Genomic DNA, 25,012 nt, shown 5'->3' with positions numbered 1-25,012 from the left:
TCAACCACTGATGAACTATTTTAATGCTATTTCAGCCTGTTGGGTGATATGATTACGCTTACTCAAAGCAATGGAATGCTACAGCCTGGCCCTTGGCATGTGGCACATGGTTATTGTGGGTCTTTGTTGCTGTGATTTGCATGAACCCTAATTTCTGCATGTTGTTGCTGGCCTTACTTTGCTTGATTATGCTATAGCCGGCCATACTATGCTGATGCCTTCTGCCTGATTATGCTCTGCTTCCATCTGCTAAAGCAAACTTATATATGAAATATGAGCACGTTATCTCACTGGCTGCCATGTTTCCCCCCAGTGGAGAATTAATGGAAGAGGAAATTGGGCTCATCGGAATTTTGAGAGAATGGGGAAAGGATGTGCTCCCTGAAAAGCTCCCAGTTAAGTCAGATAATAAATACGAGGACTCCACTTTGTTACCAAAGGATGAAACAGAAGAGCCTGTTGGTAGAGGGGACCTACAATTACCAAGCAAGTCAGAAGCATCTCTTGCCTCCCAGAGCACTGTAGACATAAAACCAGAAGACAATGAATTCCTTTCGGAAAATGCCAAGGAAACTGAGATTGCACTGCTTAAAGAGGAGACAAGTGCTCCAGAAACAGCACTCCCTCTCCATCTAACACAAGAACCCCCATTATTAACCCCAATGGAGGAAGGTCCATTACAGTCAGAGGGATTGCTGGGAAGCTCAGACAACCTTGCTGTTCAAACCATAGAAGATTGTGTTACTGCTCAGGACACACAGGAAAGTCTGCAGAGTTTTTTTGTCAGTGAGCCCCTGACTGCAGATGGTGTAAATACCCAGACAAGTGATGTGGAAGGCTTAATCCAGCCTTATATAGCAGATGGCAGCTCAGAAAAGAATGAAGATAGAGACAAACTGCCAATCCAGGAGGGAATATTAACAGACAAATATGAGGGAAGTGAAGAAACCCCAGCAATTCTAGAGTTTGCGCCCTCTGTCGCAGTGCCAGAGCATATGGGATGTCCAGACATAATTAACCATAAGCCTATTACATCATCCGTCGATACACAGTCTGTGCAGCCCGCCATAGACAAGGAGAGCCTTCTACTGGGACAGATGGCTGAATATACTGGTTATCAAAATGTTATTGAAACGCAGTCCAAGGAAACAGATACCATAGATATTCTCAGTGCTCGCAAGATTGTCTCTAAAGACTTGAAACTGGGAAACCAGTCTGACAATATTGATTCAGGGTCTACAAGTCAAGACAATAAAAATCATAACTTTATAAAGAAGGCCAAGAAAGACAATTCTTCTCTAAAGGATGAATGTCCTTCTGAATTATATATAGCAAAGGGCAATGTTGAGAATAAGGTAACTGAAGGGACCACCTCACATCATGTATATGGTCCAAATCCTGAAGGAGACAGTAAGAGCTTCACACTTACAAGACATAGTCTGTTTGCTCTGGATCCATCTTCAGAGGGTAGTAGTCTGCCTGATATTACCACAGACAATGTTGAGGTTGAGGTAACAATCAGTAATTCTAATACGGTCAAGGAAGAGCATAAAAGTCCCAAAAAGTCCATTGCAGATTCCCAGTCTAAAGAGCCCAAGTACAGGAGAGAACAGGAACAGTACAATGAGGGGCCAAGGCAAGAAGCAGTAACAAAGGAGAAAGGTACTAAAGCAAATAAGAAGAGTAACATTAGTAATAAAAAGCACAAATCAAAGAGTAAACGGCAGAAAACTGCAAAGAATGATACAGAGGCTGTCAATTTATCTGTGGCTCCAACCCTAAGTGACGCTTTAGTCCAAAACATACATAGTCAAAATCAAAGTCATACTGATGTAGGTGTGAGCACCACAGAGCAGACGGAGAGCATTAATGCTGGATTATCAGCATCCCTTCTGTGTGATGTGAACGTTCTAAACCTCAAGCCACATGGTGCAACACAGGAGTCAGCTACAGTTCAGCCAACCCAGAACTTTTCCCCTGCAACTACAATAGCTGAAGCCTTACAGTCCTTAACAGGGGAAAATTCCAGTACAATCCTGGGAAGCATGACTATAAAGAATAAGGAGGGGCCCCTAACTGTATTAAGTCAGCAAGGGAAAGTGTCCTTGGAGGAAACACCCAACCCAGATTCTGACAGTCTCTTGTATCCTGTCAAACTTTCAAAAGATCCAGAACTGCTGGAGGACCCCTTGAATAGTGTTTCTGATTTTCAGCTAGCATCCAAAAATATTCACGAAGCTGGTTCTAATATAACTAAAAGTACAGGATATGTGGAGAAGGAGCTTGTAAAGCAAATGGAAGCATTCAGCTTGTCATCTGCTAATGTCATTGCAACTGATATGGAACAGGTTGTGAGAGAAATCCAGAGCAATGAGACTTCAAAAGAGAAGTGTACACAAGAAATAACCAGTGCGGAGACACATGTCTTGCCATTTATTGTGTCGTCTGTTAATTCTAGAACTGAGGAGCTGCTCCCTGAGGAACCTTTTGACAATAGAGCTTATAAAGGAACTGCAAATAGCTCTGAAGCAACCATGTGCATTGATCAAGATGTGCATTCAGAAACAGAGACCATCACATCTTTTAGATATTCTGAACCAGAACTCAAGCCACCTCCCGGATCTGAAGTAACAAACCAGAGCTTACAAAACATATCTGGTTTAGAGTCTACTGAGCAACTAAACAGCAATCTAACATCTGAAATTCTTTCTTGGGGGTCTGCACAATATGACCACAAGAGAAAGTTACCTAGTGCAGATTCACCTGAAGGTGCTTCCAAAATAGCATTCACAGAGGCACTAGAAGGACTGCCATTTGTTGACAGCAGGACTAGTCCCATATCTGAAACCATGCCAGGTACATGTAATAATGACCTTGTGCAATCTCCTTCTGGCACAGATATTCAACTGTCATTGCTGGAGAGTTGCCCAAGACTTCTAAACCAACAGGATCGATGCCCGGATATTAAGCCAAGCAAAATGTCATCTGTGACTCCTGAAACAAAGACTAAGGAACCACTGTCTGAAGATTCTAGTATGAGTGAGGTCAAAGAGTCTCAAGAAATAAACAATATACTTAAATCTCCAATAGCAGAGGAATCACAGGTTCCAAAAACAACACCAGAATTAAGCAGCAGAAGAGCAGAAACTGGACCCCTAGAAGACAACCTGCTGAGAATAGATTGTGCCAAGTTGGATGAGTTGGAACAAGATGGTGTCAATTTTCAAAGCGTCTTTAAAGTTACAAAATCAGAGGATAAGGAAGATTTTTATTTCCCATTATCTCCAGAAAACCGTGATAATAAAAATAACAAACATATTGATGACATACAGTTTGTAGATAATACAGCAGCGGTTCTGTTGCATGATGGGAACTTGGATACTGTACAAATCAAACCCAAGGAATTTTTAAACTGTGTTTTTCCAGATGTAGCACAAAAACATAGAGCACAGGCTGTAAAATCAGAGGAAACACTGGCCACTGAGCACCAAGATACACATCAGGAAATTCGCCCCGCAGAGAAACATCCTGAGGCTGTTTGTAAAGAAAATCTTGAATTTAGCCCAGATATTGAAAAGACGACAGGAGATGATTTTCAGAAGCCTTCAAATTTGCAAAATGAAACTTCCAATACCAAAGAAGGATTACCTGTTGCTGAAATAGAGTTATCCCTACAAAGTGCATCCACTGAGCAAAGCAAGGAAACTGAAAGCCAAGTTCCTTTGATCCACCAAGTTCCTCAGGAGATGCTGGCATACAAGGATAGCCTGGGAGATAAGGGGTTTATTTCCCAAATCTCAGATTTCCCTTCACTAGAGGTGGAAGATTCCCTCGTGAAACAAGACACAGAATCTAATGAAACAGAGCCAGCCAAAGAAAAATGTGTTGCCTCCAACAATACTCAAATGACAGGGAATGTAGATCTAGCTGTAAAAGATAGGAAAAGCATTCTGTCTCCACTTTTAAAGCAGTTTGGTAATGGTGTTACTGGTGATCACACAGATGAAGTTCAAGTCAATACTCTAATGTCAGATGGAGCACTCGATTCCAGTAAGATGGAAGAAGAGTTAACTCTGCCACTGGCTAAAAGTATTTCTACAGAAGAAGTACCGGACTTATATTTTGGCCCAGAAGACACAGATATTCTATCTAATGTGCCATGGTCTGTAGAAGAAACAGAAATACTGTCTGACATGGCATACCCCACTTCTAAAGAGACAGAAATACTATTTGATATTCCATGTCTTGCTCCTACCAAGTTGGAATGTTCATCTGACGAACCTTGCTCCACTACTACTGAAAGAGAAAGCTTGCCTTCTGATGCTATTCCTCTACCAGTGCAACTAACATTTCAAGAGCAGGATTTAAGGTCTTTGGAGCCAAATGGCACAATAATATTGGATGAAAATAATAGTGTTTATACTTTAGAAATTCCACATCAAAGAACAGAAATGGTTTCTGTAGATACCCATGGTAGTAAATATGGTATTATGGAGCAGACACAACCTCCCTTGGAATGTTTAAAAGAATTAGCCTTTGAACACCCTATTGAGGTGTTAGAGCAAGAAAGTGCTGCAAAGGCTGTTAGTGAGGAGAAGAAACCAGGTTCCCTAGATCTTGATACTGAAGAAACAGCAGAACCAGCTTCTAAAGGCCCTGCTAATAAAATGGAGAAGCCTCTGCCTCTGTTGCCTATCGGTGAGGTTAAAATATCATCTTTATTGGATGTGGAGCCCCTTTCTCTCCAGGATGCCACTGAGAAGAAGAAATTGACTTCTGGAGAGCCTGCTGGCAATGTAGAGGAACAGACTTGTAGGGAGTCTGCTAGCGAAGATAAGGAACTCACTTTTACCAATGCTGTTACAGAAGATAAGACATATACTTTAGACTCTGCTACGGATGAGACGGAGCACACTTCAACCATGCCGGTTACTAAACAGATGGATCGTGCTTTGGCAGATCATGGCGCTAAAGGGAATGAACCCATTTTGTTAAAGTATGTCGTTAAAGACAAGCCATGCATGCCTGTAAAGCATGGCAGCAAAAAGGAAAAGATTAAGGACGCCTTTCCAAAGCCTGAACCAGCTATATACCCTTTCAAATATGAGGACAAACAGACTTCTAAAGAAACTGCTTTTATAGACCAAAACTTCTCTGATATAGATTCCCATACAAATGAGAAGGAAGCCACTGTGCCAGTCACTAAAGAGACGGAGACAGAACAGGGGGCTCAACGTACAGAACCCACTTCAGTAGATCTCATGAAAAAGAAAGAATTCAGTTCAGCTGCTGCTAAAGAGCTTGAACCCACGTTGGAAGAGAATGTACCTAAACAAAAGGCACTGACCTCTGTAGATCCTGCTGTGAATGAGACGGAAAGGACTTCTGCACATGCTGTCTCTACAGAAATGGAATATGCCTTTGAAGAGCATGCATCTGAAGAGAAGCCACTTGCTCCTGTAGAACCTGCTACAAAAGAAAATGAATTGACTTCTGTCGAGACTCTAACTAATGATACCGGTCCCAACTTAAAAGAACATGTACCTGAAAAGACAGAAATCACATCTGTAGATATAGCCCAGAAAGAGAAGGAATTCAGCTCTCCAGCTGTTGTCACTAAAGAAATGGAACCCACCTTGGAAGAAAATGCATCCAGGGAGAAGAACGCCAAGGACAGGGAGCACATTTCTACAGAGACTAAAGGCAAAGAATCCAGTTTGATGGAAAGCACTGCTAAAGAGATGAACATGACTTCTATAGATAAGTACAACATTGAGGAAGAACAAGTACCTATAGAAGCCATTGTTGAACATAAAACATTATCTTTTACTGATTCCGTCACAAAAGAGATTGAAGCCACCTCTACAGACCAGACCCATAAAATGATGGAATTTACAATGACAGATCACGACACTAACAAGAACCAACTGTCTTCTTCATGTCTTGCCATAAAAGAGAAGGGACATACTTCTTCTGGGCCTTTCACTAAGGAGACTAAACCCAGCCTAGCAGAATCTGTACTTAAAGAGCAAGGACCCAGTTCAGTAGACAATGTCTCCACACAGATGGAAGTAGTTTCTAAAGAGAATGCAACAAAAGAGAAGGACCTACATTTTATGGTACTTAGTCCTCCTCCTCTCTCAAAATCTACATCTGACTCCCAAGTGCCCAGCCCAGGAGGTCCGACTCTAAATCCAGTGCATGATAAGCCTCTTTCACCACACATGGATGCAACTGCTGTTAATACTGCCACCAGAAGTCCAACCTTTCCAGCCCCTGATTCCTACAGTTTTACCCAGAAGTTGCGCAGTGTTCTACATTCTGAGAGGACATCCACCAGAAAAAGTGCAACACCTACCTCCCCGGAACCTCTTGTTCGTCCCGCAAGTCCCAGGCTGGTTGCTGAAGGAACCATTACTCAAAGGTACAACAGCTAAAGTTATCTATAGAATTTCAATAGTAATAATAAGTTTTACAATGTTTTATCATGACTTTTGTGTATTATACCCTTGCAAACAGAACTCACTGATGTCATCATTTAGAGTGGGTACTTAGTGATGTCACCCGTGACACATGACTTACTGATATAAGCAACGATAATGAACAATAAATTGTAATAAATCCTTGTCTTTAAAATATAAAGATATTAGAAGTCACCTTGAAGTTCTATGTTTATACTAGTGATGCGTGGGTTGAAATCAGGCTACACCTGACCCTAACCCACCCGCATCTTACCCACACCTGAGACTTTATAGACCCACACTGACCCACCCCTTTCTGATGTCACAAAAGGGATGGGGCAGACAGGCATAAATCTGTAAATACCAACATCTAGAGGCAGAAGCTCAGCATAGTAAGGCCCTACAGCCTGTAAAAGTTATGTAGGTTCCCATCTGGCCTCCACATCACTACTTTATACGGTCATGGTACTCATCCGTGACTTCTAATATCCTTATATTTAACAATAAGGGAATACATTCTCCCTGTATAGTTTGTATCAGTACATGAACCCATTGGTATAACAGTAAGTGGTACAGAGTTGGGGCTCATTGTTCCACATAATGTTCATTTAAAGGAGATCTAAACATTACTGCTCAATCACACTTTACTCAGTTGTTGCTGGACTACAAATTCCAGCTACTTTAATATATTATGAAGGTTAAGGCATGCTGAGAGCTGTAGTCAAACAACATCAGGGTTTCATTCTTAAAGCAATATTGCTTAATAATTGTTTTCCTTGCTCTCCAGAACCGATAGCTGTATTAAAATTCTAAATAATCTTGGGGGCATGGTGGGACAATTTTTTTGATTGGGTTTAACGGCAATTCATTGTACTTTACACCTTGCCCAGAAGAAGTAAAATATATAGACACAGGACATGTGGTTTCTGTTAGAGAAACAGCAAGCAGCTATGAGTGAGCTGGTGAATAGATAACACCTTGTTATCTGCTGGGTGGGCAGGAAACACAGAATACGGAGCCTGGGAGAGCTAAATATACACAGAACTGCTTAGGAAGGGAGGGAATATATCCAAAATAATAGGGAGTCAAACTAATAGGATCGGTCTTTTTACTGTTTATCACAGTATGGGTACAGATATGTTGCTGCTACTTTGGTTCAGGCTTAGTTCAATACCCACTAGTGTCGGGCTGGCCCACTGAGTGGGCAGTGGGTGGAGGTGCGCGGCTATATGGTGGGACGTTGGAGCACCAGTTGGCCAAGGGGTGGGCAGTGGCAGGGCCCTGGGAACCCCAGTCTTACACTGAATACCAGCTCATCTACCCTCTGTATATAAACTGTTGGTACAGGTATGGGACCCATTATCCAGAATGCTCAGGACCTGGGGCTTTCCGGATAAGGGGTCTTTCCATAATTCGGTTTGCTAAAAAAAATTATTTAAACCGTAATTAAACCGACTAGGATTGTTTTGGCTGCAATAAGGATTAATTATATCTTAGTTGGGATCAAGTACAGGTACTGTTTTATTATTACAGAGAAAAGGGAATCATTTAACCATTAAATAAACCCAATAGGGCTGTTCTGCCCCCAATAAGGGGTAATTATATCTTAGTTGGGATGAAGTACAGGTACTGTTTTATTATTACAGAGAAAAGGGAATCATTTAACCATTAAATAAACCCAATAGGGCTGTTCTGCCCCAATAAGGGGTAATTATATCTTAGTTGGGATCAAGTACAGGTACTGTTTTATTTCTACAGAGAAAGGGGAATCATTTAACCATGAAATAAACCCAATAGGGCTGTTTTGCCCCCAATAAGGGGTAATTATATCTTAGTTGGGATCAAGTACAGGTACTGTTTTATTATTACAGAGAAAAGGGAATCATTTAACCATGAAATAAACCCAATAGGGCTGTTCTGCCCCCAATAAGGGGTAATTATATCTTAGTTGGGATCAAGTACAGGTACTGTTTTATTATTACAGAGAAAAGGGAATCATTTAACCATTAAATAAACCCAATAGGGCTGTTCTGCCCCAATAAGGGGTAATTATATCTTAGTTGGGATCAAGTACAGGTACTGTTTTATTATTACAGAGAAAAGGGAATCATTTAACCATTAAATAAACCCAATAGGGCTGTTCTGCCCCCAATAAGGGGTAATTATATCTTAGTTGGGATCAAGTACAGGTACTGTTTTATTATTACAGAGAAAAGGGAATCATTTAACCATGAAATAAACCCAATAGGGCTGTTCTGCCCCCAATAAGGGGTAATTATATCTTAGTTGGGATCAAGTACAGGTACTGTTTTCTTATTACAGAGAAAAGGGAATCATTTAACCATGAAATAAACCCAATAGGGCTGTTCTGCCCCCAATAAGGGGTAATTATATCTTAGTTGGGATCAAGTACAGGTACTGTTTTCTTATTACAGAGAAAAGGGAATCATTTAACCATTAAATAAACCCAATAGGGCTGTTCTGCCCCCAATAAGGGGTAATTATATCTTAGTTGGGATCAAGTACAGGCACTGTTTTATTATTACAGAGAAAAAGGAAACCATTTTTGAAAATGTGAATTATTTGATTAAAATGGAGTCTATGGGAGATGGTCTTTCCGTAATTTGGAACTTTCTGGATAATGGGTTTCCAGATAAGGGGTCTGATACCTGTATGAGGTGGGACACACCAGGGATGTCCAAAGTGATTCTCACCAGCTGAATTAAAAATGAATTACAACTGGTGCAATGTTTACACTGCTGCCTCGCAGCCCTAAGGTCTTAGGTTTGATTCCAGCCAAGGCACAATCTGCAAATAAGGGATGTATAATTTCTGTAAAGTACTGTGGAATATTTCAGCACTATAGATATATATATATTTATTTAAAAGAAAAGTATGGAAATTGATGTTCAGTGACAGCTGCTCAAACATTCCTGTGCCAAATATCTCAGCATTTGTGCCATTAGTAGATAGGATAGTAATGGATAATATGGCTGAAAAAAATCAAATCTTTAGGACTTTTACAATAGTTTAGGAAAAAATGTGTTTGTTATGTAACAAAAATATAGTACACAGCAGCATTCGGCCATGGGGGCATTGAATGCCATGGTTCTCTCCAATTAGGAAATGCATTGTGTGTGGCAGATACTGCCGTTGCTAAGCAGGGAGAGCAATAAGATTAAGGGCTCTGGTACACGGGGAGATTAGTCGCCCGCGGCAAAACTCCCTGCTCGCGGGCGACTAATCTCCCCGAGTTGCCTTCCCTCTGCCATCCCACCGGCGAACATGTAAGTCGCCGGCGGGATGGCAGACGCGGCGGGGCGATTTCGGGAAATCGCCGAAAAAGCCTCGCGAGTCTTTTTCGGCGATTTGCGCGAAATCGCGCCGCCGCGTCTGCCATCCCGCCGGCGACTTACATGTTCGCCGGTGGGATGGCAGAGGGAAGGCAACTCGGGGAGATTAGTCGCCCGCGAGCAGGGAGTTTTGCCGCGGGCGACTAATCTCCCCGTGTACCAGAGCCCTAACTCTGTTATAACCACTGAATATACTTAATGAATGTATATTGGACAGTTGCTTAGAAATGTGTATCTTTTAAGTGAAGTCAGATAGGTAATACAAACAAGCTGCTTATACAGGGAGCAGCACGTCAGGGGCGATGTGGGAAATCTTGACCGGACAGGCACCTACGCACAGCCCTGCAAGCGAGTAGATAAAGCAGACGCTTGCTCCTGGCGAGGAGACATTCCTACTGACAGGCCCACGAGCTGGAAGACAAATAGTTTTAGAAGCAAATTTCTGTGTTATGATAAATTTGTTTCCTTCAGCTGCGGGAATGGAATGATGTTTTTTTAGTATCCGTTGCCACTGTCTGGGCATTTTATTTATATTTGAGATAATTCGAGTCTCGCACATGGCGGTATGATTTAGCCTTTGTCATTATTTCTGAGCTATGACCAACATTTTCTATAAATGGGAAGGCTGGGGTATATTTAGCAGCTGGATGTTCCGTTGTGGCCTGTGGGAAAAACAAGCGCTGTGTTGTGTTTATCGGCAGTCTATGGGAGCCAAACAGGTCGCTAGTTGTTCCTGGCAACAAAGGTTTTAAAAAACATTAGTGTTGCAGAGGGGGATACAGGGGGTATAGTTACTTCCTTGTATTAGTGGGGCCTTGGGTTTGACTCCAGCCAAGGTGCCATTTCACTGTGTTTGTACTGGCTTTCTCTCACAGTCCAACAATGGAATTGTAAGTTATTGGCTTATGCCTTTTGATACTATACCTGCTATCCCACAGCCACAGTCCCTTCCCAGAGGCTATTATCCCCCCACTGCTACTACAGGCACCATCTCTCCCTACTATACCTGCTATACCACAGCCACAGTCCCTTCCCAGAGGCTATTATCCCCCACTGCTACTATAGGCACCATCTCTCCCTACTATACCTGCTATCCCACAGCCACAGTCCCTTCCCAGAGGCTATTATCCCCCACTGCTACTATAGGCACCATCTCTCCCTACTATACCTGCTATCCCACAGCCCCAGTCCCTTCCCAGAGGCTATTATCCCACTGCTACTATAGGCACCATCTCTCCCTACTATACCTGCTATCCCACAGCCACAGTCCCTTCCCAGAGGCTATTATCCCTCCACTGCTACTATAGGCACCATCTCTCCCTACTATACCTGCTATCCCACAGTCCCTTCCCAGAGGCTATTATCCCCCCACTGCTACTATAGGCACAATCTCTCCCTACTATACCTGCTATCCCACAGCCACAGTCCCTTCCCAGAGGCTATTATCCCCCCACTGCTACTATAGGCACCATCTCTCCCTACTATACCTGCTATCCCACAGCCCCAGTCCCTTCCCAGAGGCTATTATCCCCCCACTGCTACTATAGGCTCCATCTCTCCCTACTATACCTGCTATCCCACAGCCCCAGTCCCTTCCCAGAGGCTATTATCCCCCACTGCTACTATAGACACCATCTCTCCCTACTATACCTGCTATCCCACAGCCCCAGTCCCTTCCCAGAGACTATTATCCCCCCACTGCTACTATAGGCACCATCTCTCCCTACTATACCTGCTATCCCACAGCCATAGTCAGAGGCTATTATCCTACTGCACATACTGGGGCTAAAATTGCCACCTAAGTAGTGGCTCCTGTTTAGATGGCTGCAGCTCCTGATCACCTCTAGTTTAATTCTCATTATCTACTGGCAAAGGCTGCAGTGTTTCAGGTGACCACTTCTGTAGCACTGTAATTGATGACACGTGGGTGCAGCCGGTGATTGAGCAGTTTGTGTTGGGTCAGGTAGCAGGTAATAGGTGAAGAATAAATAAAGGAAAGATGTTTTTTAGGGTGGAGACTGAAGCTTTCAAAACAGCACTATATATATCTGTCCTAAGGCGCTTACAATGTAATAGGACTGAGGGTGTAGACACACAGAGCTAATAGTAGCAGCTAGTAGCTCAGTGTGTCTTCACCCTAAAATTACATTTCCTTTTTGTGTTTGTTTTCTGAAGACACAAAGAGATAGGCTGACAGTATGATATCCCCAAAATGCATATTTCCAAGGGAAGCCAGTTGGCATGGGACCCGGGATACTATGAAAATGATAAATGATTCCAAGTAATTTTAATCTGACTTGCACGACTACATGACTTTATATCAGAGGACTGGTGGGGTGGCACCTATGTGACTCATCCCTCCTGCCCCTCAGGCAGTGCTGGGCCTATGAGTAAGGGTGACCAAGGCATGCCCCCATTCCTGATGCCCATTTAATACCCCCTACCTCTGTGTGTGACACTTTGGCTTGGACCCCATATCTCTCATTCCCAGACCCTACTCCTGCGACTCGTGCACTGAATCCCCACACAAACAGACAAGGTATCTGCAAGTGGGACATTCAGGTTACCAGCCTTAGAGAAGGGCTGAACCCAGCAGGCAGAAGCAATACATTCCCAGCACCCCCAACTGTTGCACCATAGACACATTCCTCTTCTCCCCTAGTTCTGGCAGCACCCCAATATAGCACTGACTAATACAGGTATGGGATACTTTATCCGGAAACCTGTTTTCCAAAAAGTTCCGAATTACGGAAAGGCCATCTCCCATAGACTCTATTATAAGCAAATAATTCTAATTTATAAAAATAATTTTCTTTTTCTCTGTAATAATAAAACAGTACCTGTACTTGATCCCAACTAAGATATAATTACCCCTTATTGGGGGCAGAACAGCCCTATTGGGTTTATTTAATGGTTAAATGATTCCCTTTTCTCTGTAATAATAAAACAGTACCTTGTACTTGATCCCAACTAAGATATAATTACCCCTTATTGGGGCAGAACAGCCCTATTGGGTTTATTTAATGGTTAAATGATTCCCTTTTCTCTGTAATAATAAAACAGTACCTGTACTTGATCCCAACTAAGATATAATTACCCCTTATTGGGGCAGAACAGCCCTATTGGGTTTATTTAATGGTTAAATGATTCCCTTTTCTCTGTAATAATAAAACAATACCTGTACTTGATCCCAACTAAGATATAATTACCCCTTATTGGGGCAGAACAGCCCTATTGGGTTTATTTAATGGTTAAATGATTCCCTTTTCTCTGTAATAAGAAAACAGTACCTGTACTTGATCCCAACTAAGATATAATTACCCCTTATTGGGGCAGAACAGCCCTATTGGGTTTATTTAATGGTTAAATGATTCCCTTTTCTCTGTAATAATAAAACAATACCTGTACTTGATCCCAACTAAGATATAATTACCCCTTATTGGGGCAGAACAGCCCTATTGGGTTTATTTAATGGTTAAATGATTCCCTTTTCTCTGTAATAATAAAACAGTACCTGTACTTGATCCCAACTAAGATATAATTACCCCTTATTGGGGACAGAACAGCCCTATTGGGTTTATTTAATGGTTAAATTATTCCCTTTTCTCTGTAATAATAAAACAGTACCTGTACTTGATCCCAACTAAGATATAATTACCCCTTATTGGGGGCAGAACAGTCCTATTGGGTTTATTCAATATTGAAATGATTTTTAGTAGACTTAATTTATGGTGATCCAAATTACAGAAAGATCCCTTATCCGGAAAACCCCCAAGCATTCTGGATAACAGGTCCCATACCTGTGCTATATTCTTGGGGGCAGCTACAGGTCTGAGTGCTCTGAAACAGATCCCATAGCCCTTTGGCAATCCTGGCATGGAGGCAAGGTGCTCTATTGGCTGCTGGCACACATAGATGAAGAGCTTGCAATCGAAACCAGCAATGAGAATATAGAGGGATAGTTGTCTATGGGGGGCAAGCACATAAGCCAGCAGTAGCCAGAATGAAATTCCCCGGCATGCAGTGACATAGCTGCCTGTTTCTCACACTTTGGGACTGGGAACGCACAGCTGAGCTCCCCCCTCTTCCTGCCCCTCACCCCCCCCCCCCGGCTGGGGGAGGCAGCTAACTCCTGCCCCTTGGGGGTGGGATTGGGACCAAGCGCTCGGAGTCGCTGCTGTGTGTGTCGCTGATCCCTCTGGCCCTGCCCGGGACCCCATGGCTGCTTGGGATGTGTGTGCCCTTCCCTAAGGGGGAGAGCCAGGCACAGCCCCTCCCCGGCACCGCTCCGTTCCCTTCCCCGGCCTTTTGTTGTGCCTCAACTTTCCCTCAGCAGCAGCGAAGTTTGTAGCCCTGGCGCTGCCTGCTCTGACTGGCACCCTGGTAGCCCCCGCCCGGGCTTGGACTGGCACAGAGCTGGCACAGAGGCTGGTGAGTGGGGCATATACTGGGGGGCACATGTCATTATACATGCTGTTAGCTATGGCTCTATAGCTGCTGTACAATAACTACGGGCTGTCCTGGGATTGTGGGAGTTGTAGTTCATCAGCAGCTTGTCAGTCCCTACTGTCATTAGATGTTCTGGACCTTCTCCCATTGATTTAGGTGATTAACTATTTTTCTGCCAGTGGGATGGACAAGACATGGAGAGGTGTATATGTGAGTGAGCAGCATGGTCGGTATTACCCTGCCTAGTTGCACCAGGCAGCAATGCTACCACGCAGCAGGGATCAGGAGTGGAAATAACAAGTGCTGGGGCAGGGGAATGGAAAGCAGCTCGGAGCCCTGGAGGAAGTGGAGCAGGGAGCGCCCAGCCCCTCACTCCTGAATATTTGGAACAGGAGCAGATCCTGTTATGCTTGGAATGACAGGAATACAGGGAAGTGTAATGGGGAGTGACTGGGGCGGCTTATATAGGGCTGGGGGGGGGAGAGAATGCTGGGGTCACAGTGTTGGGGGGGGAGAATGCTGGGGTCACAGTGCTTGGGGGGAGAATGCTGGGGTCAGAGTGCTGGTGGGAGAATGCTGGGGGTCACAGTGCAGGGGGAAGGGGTAATGGTACAATGTGGGGGGTATGGGCTGTATGGGGGGGGGCGGTATGGGCTGTATGGGGGGGTAAGGTCTCAATGGTTGTGGTTTGGGAGGACAGTTTACATTTCAGAGTAGAATTTCTATGCTGCCTGGGTTTATATTATGCATGTGCCATGCGATCTGCCGTTGCCATTGGCATTTCATTGCCCCCTGCTGTGAGCAAGGAGTTAAGGACTCCATACCCGTCTCTTACACAAGAAACTCTGAATTGTTTCAGTCAAGGGCAAGGTGATCTGGCCACGTTATCTGACACCAGCACCCAGTCCTACAGCACCCTGCCGGCACACCCAGGGTTCCTTATTTGGAATTATTCATGCTTTGAGTAATGAGCGGCTTGTTCCTGTGCCAGGGATCGGCAGCCACTGTGTTACTTGAGAAGGAATGGCTGTTCTGCTCAGACGGTAGTAGGGGTAGTAACTGTCAGTGCATGACATCACCCACTAAATAGCTGAGAGTGTCCCAGCTGACATTTAGGAAATGTTCTGTTTCTTAGTAAGTGTAAAGATGGGGTTTCAAGTGCCCAGTAACAGCCACAGGGTCTGCCAGCACATTCATTCATTCATTCATTGTTCATTCATTAATCCCCACGCCCCAATATCATACAGTGTATGTGATGTTCAGTAGATATTTCTTTTAAACTTGATCCCCATGTCTAGGTAACTGAATACATCATTTGCCATATAACTGGGAGTATGTTTTGTGCTTCAGCTTCATGGCAGAGAATTGTGGGAGTTGTAGTACAGATACAAACAACCATTTTCAAGTAATTATATATATTTTTTCTTAATTCCCAGGATATCTAGGGGGAAATATACACATATGCACAAGGTGACACACTTCAATAGCTTTTAATGTGACATCACATGGAATGTTTTAGATTCGGTTTAGGGGAAACATTTAGCCCTTGCACTCCTCACCTGTTGCTTAGCAACGTAATCTTCCTTGGGTAAAGGACAGGAAAAGTGCAAAGGGGAAACTCTTCCCCCCACTTGCTGAAAATGAATACACAGAAGTGTAGATTAGTATGTAAGAATTAGTAAGTAATGTGTAACCTGTACCACAATCAGTGCCCCTGTAAAGAGCTGCAGTTATTTCTGTGAGGCAGTCCAGGAACCACCCTTGGTTTGGGCCCCTGATAGGATCCCTGTCTGTCCTCTCATGATGGCAGCCCTGATAGGTGAATATAAATAATGTATAATAATGCTGTGCTATTAGTTAAAAACTATGGGTCATGCTTAAGGCTGTTTGTCTTACATTAAGCACTTGCAATTGTAAATATGCCCCTGGGTCTGCGCTTTTACAATGCTTCCTTTGATTCAGGATACATTATTATTTATTTTATTTATATAGCACCCTGTGCAGGGCTTTCCTGTGATCAGAAGCTCTGGTTACACAAACAGAGGGGTGGGTACTTTAACAGGTGTCATTTTGGTCACCCCATTCATAAATAGATCTTATTATGCAAGGCCCTAAATAGAAAAGAGTATTATTTTATTGATAATAAACACTTAGCCTTTTTGTGTTTGGCACTTAGGAGCCTTACATTATATCCAATAGTTAGTGCCAGTCCCAGGTACAGGTATCGGACCCCTTGTCCAGAAACCCAATATCCAGAAAGCTCCGAATTACAGAAAGCCTGTCTCCCATAGACTCCATTTAAATCAAATAATTCAGAATTTTAGAAATGATTTCCTTTTTCCTCTGTAGTAATAAAACAGTACCTTGTAATTGATCCCAACTAAGATATAATTACCCCTTATTGGGGGCAGAACAGCCCTATTGGGTTTATTTCATGGTTAAATGATTCCCTTTTCTCTGTAATAATAAAACAGTACCTTGTAATTGATCCCAACTAAGATATAATTACCCCTTACTGGGGGCAGAACAGCCCTATTGGGTTTATTTAATGGTTAAATGATTCCCTTTTCTCTGTAATAATAAAACAGTACCTGTACTTGATCCCAACTAAGATATAATTACCCCTTATTGGGGCAGAACAGCCCTATTGGGTTTATTTAAAGGTTAAATGATTCCCTTTTCTCTGTAATAATAAAACAGTACCTGTACTTGATCCCAACTAAGATATAATTACCCCTTATTGGGGGCAGAACAGTCCTATTGGGTTTATTTAATGGTTAAATGATTCCCTTTTCTCTGTAATAATAAAACAGTACCTGTACTTGATCCCAACTAAGATATAATTACCCCTTATTGGGGCAGAACAGCCCTATTGGGTTTATTTAAAGGTTAAATGATTCCCTTTTCTCTGTAATAATAAAACAGTACCTGTACTTGATCCCAACTAAGATATAATTACCCCTTATTGGGGGCAGAACAGCCCTATTGGGTTTATTTAATGGTTAAATGATTCCCTTTTCTCTGTAATAATAAAACAGTTACCTTGTAACTGATCCCAGCTAAGATGTAAATAATCCTTATTGGATGCAAAAATTCATGTTTTATTGATTTTTTAGCAGACTTAAGGTATGGAGATCTAAATTACGGAAAGACCCCTTATCTGGAATGCTGGAGCATTCTGGATAACAGGTCCTATACCAGTACTGCATTCAAGCTGGGGCACCAAGGGATATACAGTCGAGGGCTGGGATGTTAACCCTTTGCAGCAATCCCCTAGTGACACTGAAGTGCATTCCCAGGTAATGACATCACACCCACGGCGCACTTTAATGGAAACTAAATGTTAGCCAGAACAGCTGATCCCACCGTAGCCTCCTCCCGAGAGAGAATTATGTTTGAGGGCCGGTCCACATGCTGTAATATTGCTGCAAGGCTGATACAAGATCAATTTGTCCTTTAAAATTGTGTCACACTGCAGTGCACCATCCATTAGCAGGGCTGTCTTCATTGTCATGGGGCAAAACAGATATCTGATACCCCAATTTTAGTGTGTATAGTAAGGCACGATGTTGTCACTATTGCTGAATTTAGGGCAGTCCAATGGACCTCATCCACTGTCCAACTACAGATTCCTTTGGCTGTCGGGAATTGTTAGGATTTGCAGTTCGGTGACAGCCAGAGAGCTGCTGTTGTACAGGTATGGGACCTGGTATCCAGAATGCTTGGGACCTGGGGTTTTCCGGATAAGGGATCTTTTCATAATTTGGATCTCCATAACTTAAGCCTGCTAAAAATCATTTAAATATTGAATGAACCCAATAGGCTTGTTTTGCCTCCAATAAGGATTAATTATATCTTAGTTGGGATCAAGTACAGGTACTGTTTTATTATTACAGAGAAAAGGGAATCATTTAACCATTAAATAAACCCAATAGGGCTGTTCTGCCCCAATAAGGGGTAATTAAATCTTAGTTGGGATCAAGTACAGGTACTGTTTTATTATTACAGAGAAAAGGGAATCATTTAACCATTAAATAAACCCAATAGGACTGTTCTGCCCCCAATAAGGGGTAATTATATCTTAGTTGGGATCAAGTACAGGTACTGTTTTATTATTACAGAGAAAAGGGAATCATTTAACCATTAAATAAACCCAATAGGACTGTTCTGCCCCCAATAAGGGGTAATTATATCTTAGTTGGGATCAAGTACAGGTACTGTTTTATTATTATAGAGAAAAGGGAATCATTTAACCATTAAATAAACCCAATAGGACTGTTCTGCCCCCAATAAGGGGTAATTATATCTTAGTTGGGATCAAGTACAGGTACTGTTTTATTATTATAGAGAAAAGGGAATCATTTAACCATTAAGTAAACCCAATAGGATTGTTCTGCCCCCAATAAGGGGTAATTATATCTTAGTTGGGATCAAATACAGGTACTGTTTTATTATAACAGAGAAAAAAGGAAATCATTTTTATAAATTAGAATTATTTGCTTATAATGGAGTCTATGGGAGATGGCCTTTCCGTATTTCAAAACTTTCTGGATAATGGGTTTATGGACAAGGGATCCCATACCTGTATTATAAATAAGGGGGCCTCTCACAGGGTAGCCTTTTGTCCTCAGGAGGTTCTAGCAGGGCCTCCAGGTATGTACATCGGTATATAAATTGCCTAGCCTGCCAAAGGCATGGGGGGAAGCTTAGTTTTTTTTGTGCAATATTAATCTATTGGTTTCTAAGGGGAACGATCCAGTGAACATTCCTGTTCTCCATTTTGCTTGATTTTCAGCCCACTAAATGCTCCTGCACAGGCTCTCTGGCCCTCCAGCTGTTTCCATGTACACTCAAGAGATCCAGTCCAGTTATGGTGCATCTGTACACTGGGCCTAAATGCATCTGGCCTGTATTAGTGACCAGGGTGTAATGTCCAGGTTTATTGATTTCAATTGGGTAGTAGCCGGCCGCTAATCACTTTATGCATCCATGCAGTTGGTGAGCTCATAAGCTTGATAGTAACACTGTATTACCTGGTTTGTACCGGTGGCACCCTAAGATACAACTATACAATTTATTTTTGTGTATTACCCTGAGCATAATCTAATGTTTGAAGGTAGACACTTCTAGACATTGTGTTATGTACTACCCCTTTGGAATGTAAAGGAATTTATAGACTGAAACATCTGTTTTCCAGCAGATTTCCCTGCAGCAGGTGCGGGCTCTTTGCGCCTAAGCTGGAAGGATTTGTTTCCCTTTACATTCCTTTTTTATATGCATTTCTATCACTCGGAGGGATCAGCATCATACAGCAGCAGCCTTTGACTTACATTGTCATGCCAATAGATAACTCTGTGCTTCCAGCGGTCACTTGTATTGAGCTATTAATACAGGTATCGGACCCCTTATCCGGCAGCCCATTATACAGAAAGTTATGAATTACGGAAAGGCCATCTCCCATAATTCACGTTTTTAAAAATGGTTTTGTTTTTCTCTGTAATAATAAAATAGTACCTTGTACTTGATTATTATTATTGGGGGCAGAACAGTTCTATTGGGTTTATTTAATGGTTAAATGATTCCCTTTTCTCTGTAATAATAAAACAGTACCTGTACTTGATCCCAACTAAGATATAATTACCCCTTATTGGGGGCAGAACAGCCCTATTGGGTTTATTTCATAGTTAAATGATTCCCTTTTCTCTGTAATAATAAAACAGTACCTGTACTTGATCCCAACTAAGATATAATTAATCCATTTTGGAGCCATAACAATCCTGTTGGGTTTAATTAATGTTTAAATAATTTTTTTAGTAGACTTAAGGTAGGCGATCCGAATTACAGAAAGACCCCTTATTCGTAAAACCTCAGGTCCCAAGCATTCTGAATAATAGGTCCTATATCTGTACTTGTATGTGTGATCTTGTAAAATTAAAGGGCAACTTCACCAAAATCCCCTTTTTTGCATAATAAAACGAAAATGTAATTTTATGCACCTTTCCCAAATACATTCATTAAGAATTTTTAATGGTATTAAAGTTATTTAAAATTATAAATTGCAAAGAGAAGCAGTTGTTTATGCCTTAGCAGCAGCCAATTAGAAATGTAGGCTCATTTTGCTCTCTGGTAGCTACATTATATTTCAGATCTAGTTTATAATACCCTTTCCTTGAATTTCTTACATTAACTGGCACAGAGTTATTTCAGTTCAGCCTTCACAGATGGGACGCTACCATTGTATTGAAGCCACACACCCCAGGCAAACGACTGATTGTTAAAACGGCATTTCTGAAGCACCTGCTCTTTAATTATATTTTTTTGTTTAAAAAACTGTTTACTGTATAATTTAGGGTGTTTTGTTGCTGGGACTAGCAAGTTGACAATGGTTTTTCTATGACAACCTTGTATAACGTGAATGGCCAGACTGCGGTTAATTGTATTTGGACAAGGACAAAATACTTTGTTCTTGTTACCCTGTCCAACCTGTTACCCCCCAGATGTCAGTGCTGAGAGATGTACTTGAACAACAACTGATGTGCAGCAGGTTACTGTTACTTCCTATTATAGGCCACATTCAATTTGGCAAGAAGGACTTAGCTACTAATTCAATTAGATGCAATTCAATGGGAAAAAATACTTTTCTCACTGTTTATTACATGAAAAATCTACTTAAAGGAGAAGGAAAGGCTAAGTCACTTGGGGGTGCCAAAATGTTAGGCACCCCCAAGTGACTTAGATCGCTTACCTTGTACCCTGGACTGGTGCCCCTGTTAGGAGAAAAAAGCACCAGCCAAGGGTACTTGTAGTGAGCGCTTCCTTCTTCCTTTTTCTTCTGCCGGCAAAATCCGTCGGCCGGCGCATGAGCAGTAGAGTGAAAAGCCGACTTTGTTGTTTAAGTTCGGCTTTTCACTCTACTGCGCATGCGCGCGCAAGCGAATCGGAAGTAGGAAGCGCTCGCTGCTACCCCGGGCTGGTGCTGTTCTCTCCGTACAGGGGCACCAGCCCGGGGTAAAAGGTAAGCGATCTAAGTCACTTGGGGGTGCCTAACATTTTGGCACCCCCAAGTGACTTAGCCTTTCCTTCTCCTTTAAGTCTATGGCAAAAACTGGAACTGAACTAGGAGAAAAGTTTTTTCTCCTCAAATTGAATATGTTTTCACTTGATTAACCACAAAATATCCATTCCCAGAGGCTATTATCCCCCCACTGCTACTATAGGCACCATCTCTCCCTACTATACCTGCTATCCCACAGCCCCAGTCCCTTCCCAGAGGCTATTATCCACCCACTGCTACTATAGGCACCATCTCTCCCTACTATACCTGCTATCCCACAGCCCCAGTCCCTTCCCAGAGGCTATTATCCCCCACTGCTACTATAGGCACCATCTCTCCCTACTATACCTGCTATCCCACAGCCCCAGTCCCTTCCCAGAGGCTATTATCCCCCCACTGCTACTATAGGCACCATCTCCCCCTACTATACCTGCTATCCCACAGCCACAGTCCCTTCCCAGAGGCTATTATCCCCCCACTGCTACTATAGGCACCATCTCCCCCTACTATACCTGCTATCCCACAGCCACAGTCCCTTCCCAGAGGCTATTATCCCCCCACTGCTACTATAGGCACCATCTCTCCATACTATACCTGCTATCCCACAGCCCCAGTCCCTTCCCAGAGGCTATTATCCCCCCACTGCTACTATAGGCACCATCTCTCCATACTATACCTGCTATGTCACAGTCCCAGTCCCTTCCCAGAGGCTATTATCCCCCCACTGCTACTATAGGCACCATCTCTCCATACTATACCTGCTATCCCACAGCCCCAGTCCCTTCCCAGAGGCTATTATCCCCCCACTGCTACTATAGGCACCATCTCCCCCTACTATACCTGCTATCCCACAGCCCCAGTCCCTTCCCAGAGGCTATTATCCCCCCACTGCTACTATAGGCACCATCTCCCCCTACTATACCTGCTATCCCACAGCCACAGTCCCTTCCCAGAGGCTATTATCCCCCCACTGCTACTATAGGCACCATCTCTCCATACTATACCTGCTATCCCACAGCCCCAGTCCCTTCCCAGAGGCTATTATCCCCCCACTGCTACTATAGGCACCATCTCTCCATACTATACCTGCTATCCCACAGCCCCAGTCCCTTCCCAGAGGCTATTATCCCCCCACTGCTACTATAGGCACCATCTCTCCCTACTATACCTGCTATCCCACAGCCCCAGTCCCTTCCCAGAGGCTATTATCCCCCCACTGCTACTATAGGCACCATCCCTCCATACTATACCTGCTATCCCACAGTCCCTTCCCAGAGGCTATTATCCCCCCACTGCTACTATAGGCACAATCTCTCCCTACTATACCTGCTATCCCACAGCCCCAGTCCCTTCCCAGAGGCTATTATCCCCCACAGCTACTATAGGCACAATCTCTCCCTACTATACCTGCTATCCCACAGCCACAGTCCCTTCCCAGAGGCTATTATCCCCCCACTGCTACTATAGGCACCATCCCTCCATACTATACCTGCTATCCCACAGTCCCTTCCCAGAGGCTATTATCCCCCCACTGCTACTATAGGCGCCATCTCTCCCTACTATACCTGCTATCCCACAGCCACAGTCCCTTCCCAGAGGCTATTATCCCCCCACTGCTACTATAGGCACCTTCTCTCCCTACTATACCTGCCATCCTACAGCCACAGTCCCTTTCTAAGAGGCTATTATGCCCCCACTGCTACTATCTCTCCCTACTATACTTGCAACCTCCTAGTACTGACCTAGAGGCTACAGGTGCTCTATAGTCAAAAAAACAAATAAGTTCTCACTTTTTTTTTTTACTTACAACTGCTGGTATGAATGGCCCCAGTATATCTGGGAGAGGGCAGTGCAGTTGTTCCTGATTGCTGTAGGTCTGACTATCCCTTTTACATAGTACATGCTCTGCTTCCTTTAGTTTGTTGGTGCGAGGACATTAGTTATACATATATATATACACATATATATAAATACACATTTACATACAGTATACTATACACGCACATGAGAATGGGTTTGCATTGAGTCTTACGCAATACTCGAGCTGATTGAACACAAAGAATTGTATTTACAGGAGACAGAATGGGATGCAGATGCTACAAGCCCGTTCTTTCTACCTTCTCCCTGTCAGCCTCGTCATAAATTCCCCATCTGCATTTTTTAAATAACTTTTTATCATTTCATTACCAACCATATGGAGAGATTTACAGTCAGCAGTGCAATTACAACTGGGGAGCAGATGTTTCAGTAAAGGTACGGAGTGTAAACACTGAAAATCAACCTTTTGTAATGAATATTGATTATCTTACATTTATTTTCTTTAAACTGAGGGTGCAGCTTAAGGCCATTGCTTACTTTATGCATATAAGTCACTTTATATATAAGTAGTGGGACCTGCTATATGCCTTTCTTTGGCTTAGGCATTCATAGAGTAACACCTTCCTTCTGACCACTTGTTAATGTTTTTTATAGAACAGCATTGCAATCAGGGGCTGAGAGATCTAGTTCAGCAGCAGCAGCCCAAGCTGGGATAATGCTGGGGTTTCAGTAGGCTCCTAAGAAATCATTGGGTCCCTTTGTGGAGAGCTGAAGTGTATTGATACGCTATCTGGCTGCCCAATGTGTAATTACACGGCCAAGTTCCATCAGTCCGTCCTGCACAAAAGCCTGCTTGTGAATCAGACACTAATTATATGAATCATACTGGTAATTGCTGGCTTCAAAGTGAATAGCCCTTATGAATATTACTGCTAGACTAAAACCTTTGGCAGAAATCAGTGACCTTGTTAGCTCTACCAGGAAACCCTTTGCCATTTTCTGCACATTGGCCCTTTTTTTTTTGGTGGCATTTTCTAAATTTCCCCAAACCCCCTTAGCAAGTTACCCATTCCTCTACCATAATGGCTACTAAACTGTGGCCCTGCAACCATTTATTGGGCCCCATAGCATTGGTTGTGGGTAATAAAGAATTGATTCCATATTCCTTTAATCCTGCTGTGGGGACGGGGGGTGCCCCAGGGGCACGGAGATGTTCTGTTATGCACTGCAGCAGGCAGAATGTTGAGTGGTTTCTTGCACTAAATGACGCCATTGCTCCATAACCCAAAATGCTGATCACTACTCTTCCCAGAACCATGATGGATGAGACCCCACGAGATAGCTGTGTGCAAGTAGCGGACATCAGAGAACACATGTGTAGAGACAGCCTTCAGTATAGGACAATATTCTCAATACTGCTCTTTGGGAACAGAACGGTGGGACCCCCACTTATAGGATTTATTATCTTTGTTGTCAACCTGCAAATAGTTGGGATTCCAGGCAGCAGCTGCTGAGTTGTTAATCTTTAGAGCACAATTTAAATTTCTGTGATTAATGACACCCAGAGACCCACGTCCCTTTGCTACTTAGCCACTGTTTTCCAATAGCCATCGTGCATGGTTATGTTAATAAAGGGGTAGTTCACATTTAATTAACTTTTAGAATCACACAGACATTAATATTCTGAGACAATTTGCAATTGGTTTTCATTTTTTATGCTTTGTGGTTTTTCGAGTATCTTTTTGTTCCACAGCTCTCCAATTTGGAATTTCAGCAGCTGTCTGGTTGCTAGGCACAAAACTTCACACATTGGCAGTGCACTCCAGGTCAGGGACTCCAGGCTAGGGCCTTGATTTAATTTAGCAACCAGGCAGTGG

At 43.0% G+C, this 25,012-nt stretch overlaps 1 protein-coding gene across 8 annotated transcripts in view; it reads left to right on the top strand.

Moving 5' to 3' along the window:
- tacc2 (transforming, acidic coiled-coil containing protein 2) overlaps nucleotides 1-25,012 on the top strand; it is a 99,512-nt gene that overhangs the window by 31,428 nt on the left and 43,072 nt on the right. For 7 of the 8 annotated variants that reach the window (XM_031905207.1, XM_031905212.1, XM_031905210.1 and 4 more), the window contains one exon: nucleotides 314-6,424. In XM_031905207.1, the coding sequence (XP_031761067.1) occupies nucleotides 314-6,424 (6,111 nt within the window). Of the gene's footprint in view, nucleotides 1-313; nucleotides 6,425-25,012 lie in introns of those variants that run through there. The other variant, XM_031905215.1, reaches the window with a different exon arrangement.

The sequence above is a fragment of the Xenopus tropicalis genome, chromosome 7, assembly GCF_000004195.4.
Source record: "Xenopus tropicalis strain Nigerian chromosome 7, UCB_Xtro_10.0, whole genome shotgun sequence".
NCBI classification, from domain to species: domain Eukaryota; kingdom Metazoa; phylum Chordata; class Amphibia; order Anura; family Pipidae; genus Xenopus; species Xenopus tropicalis.
This window is presented reverse-complemented; position numbering and strand designations above follow the sequence as displayed.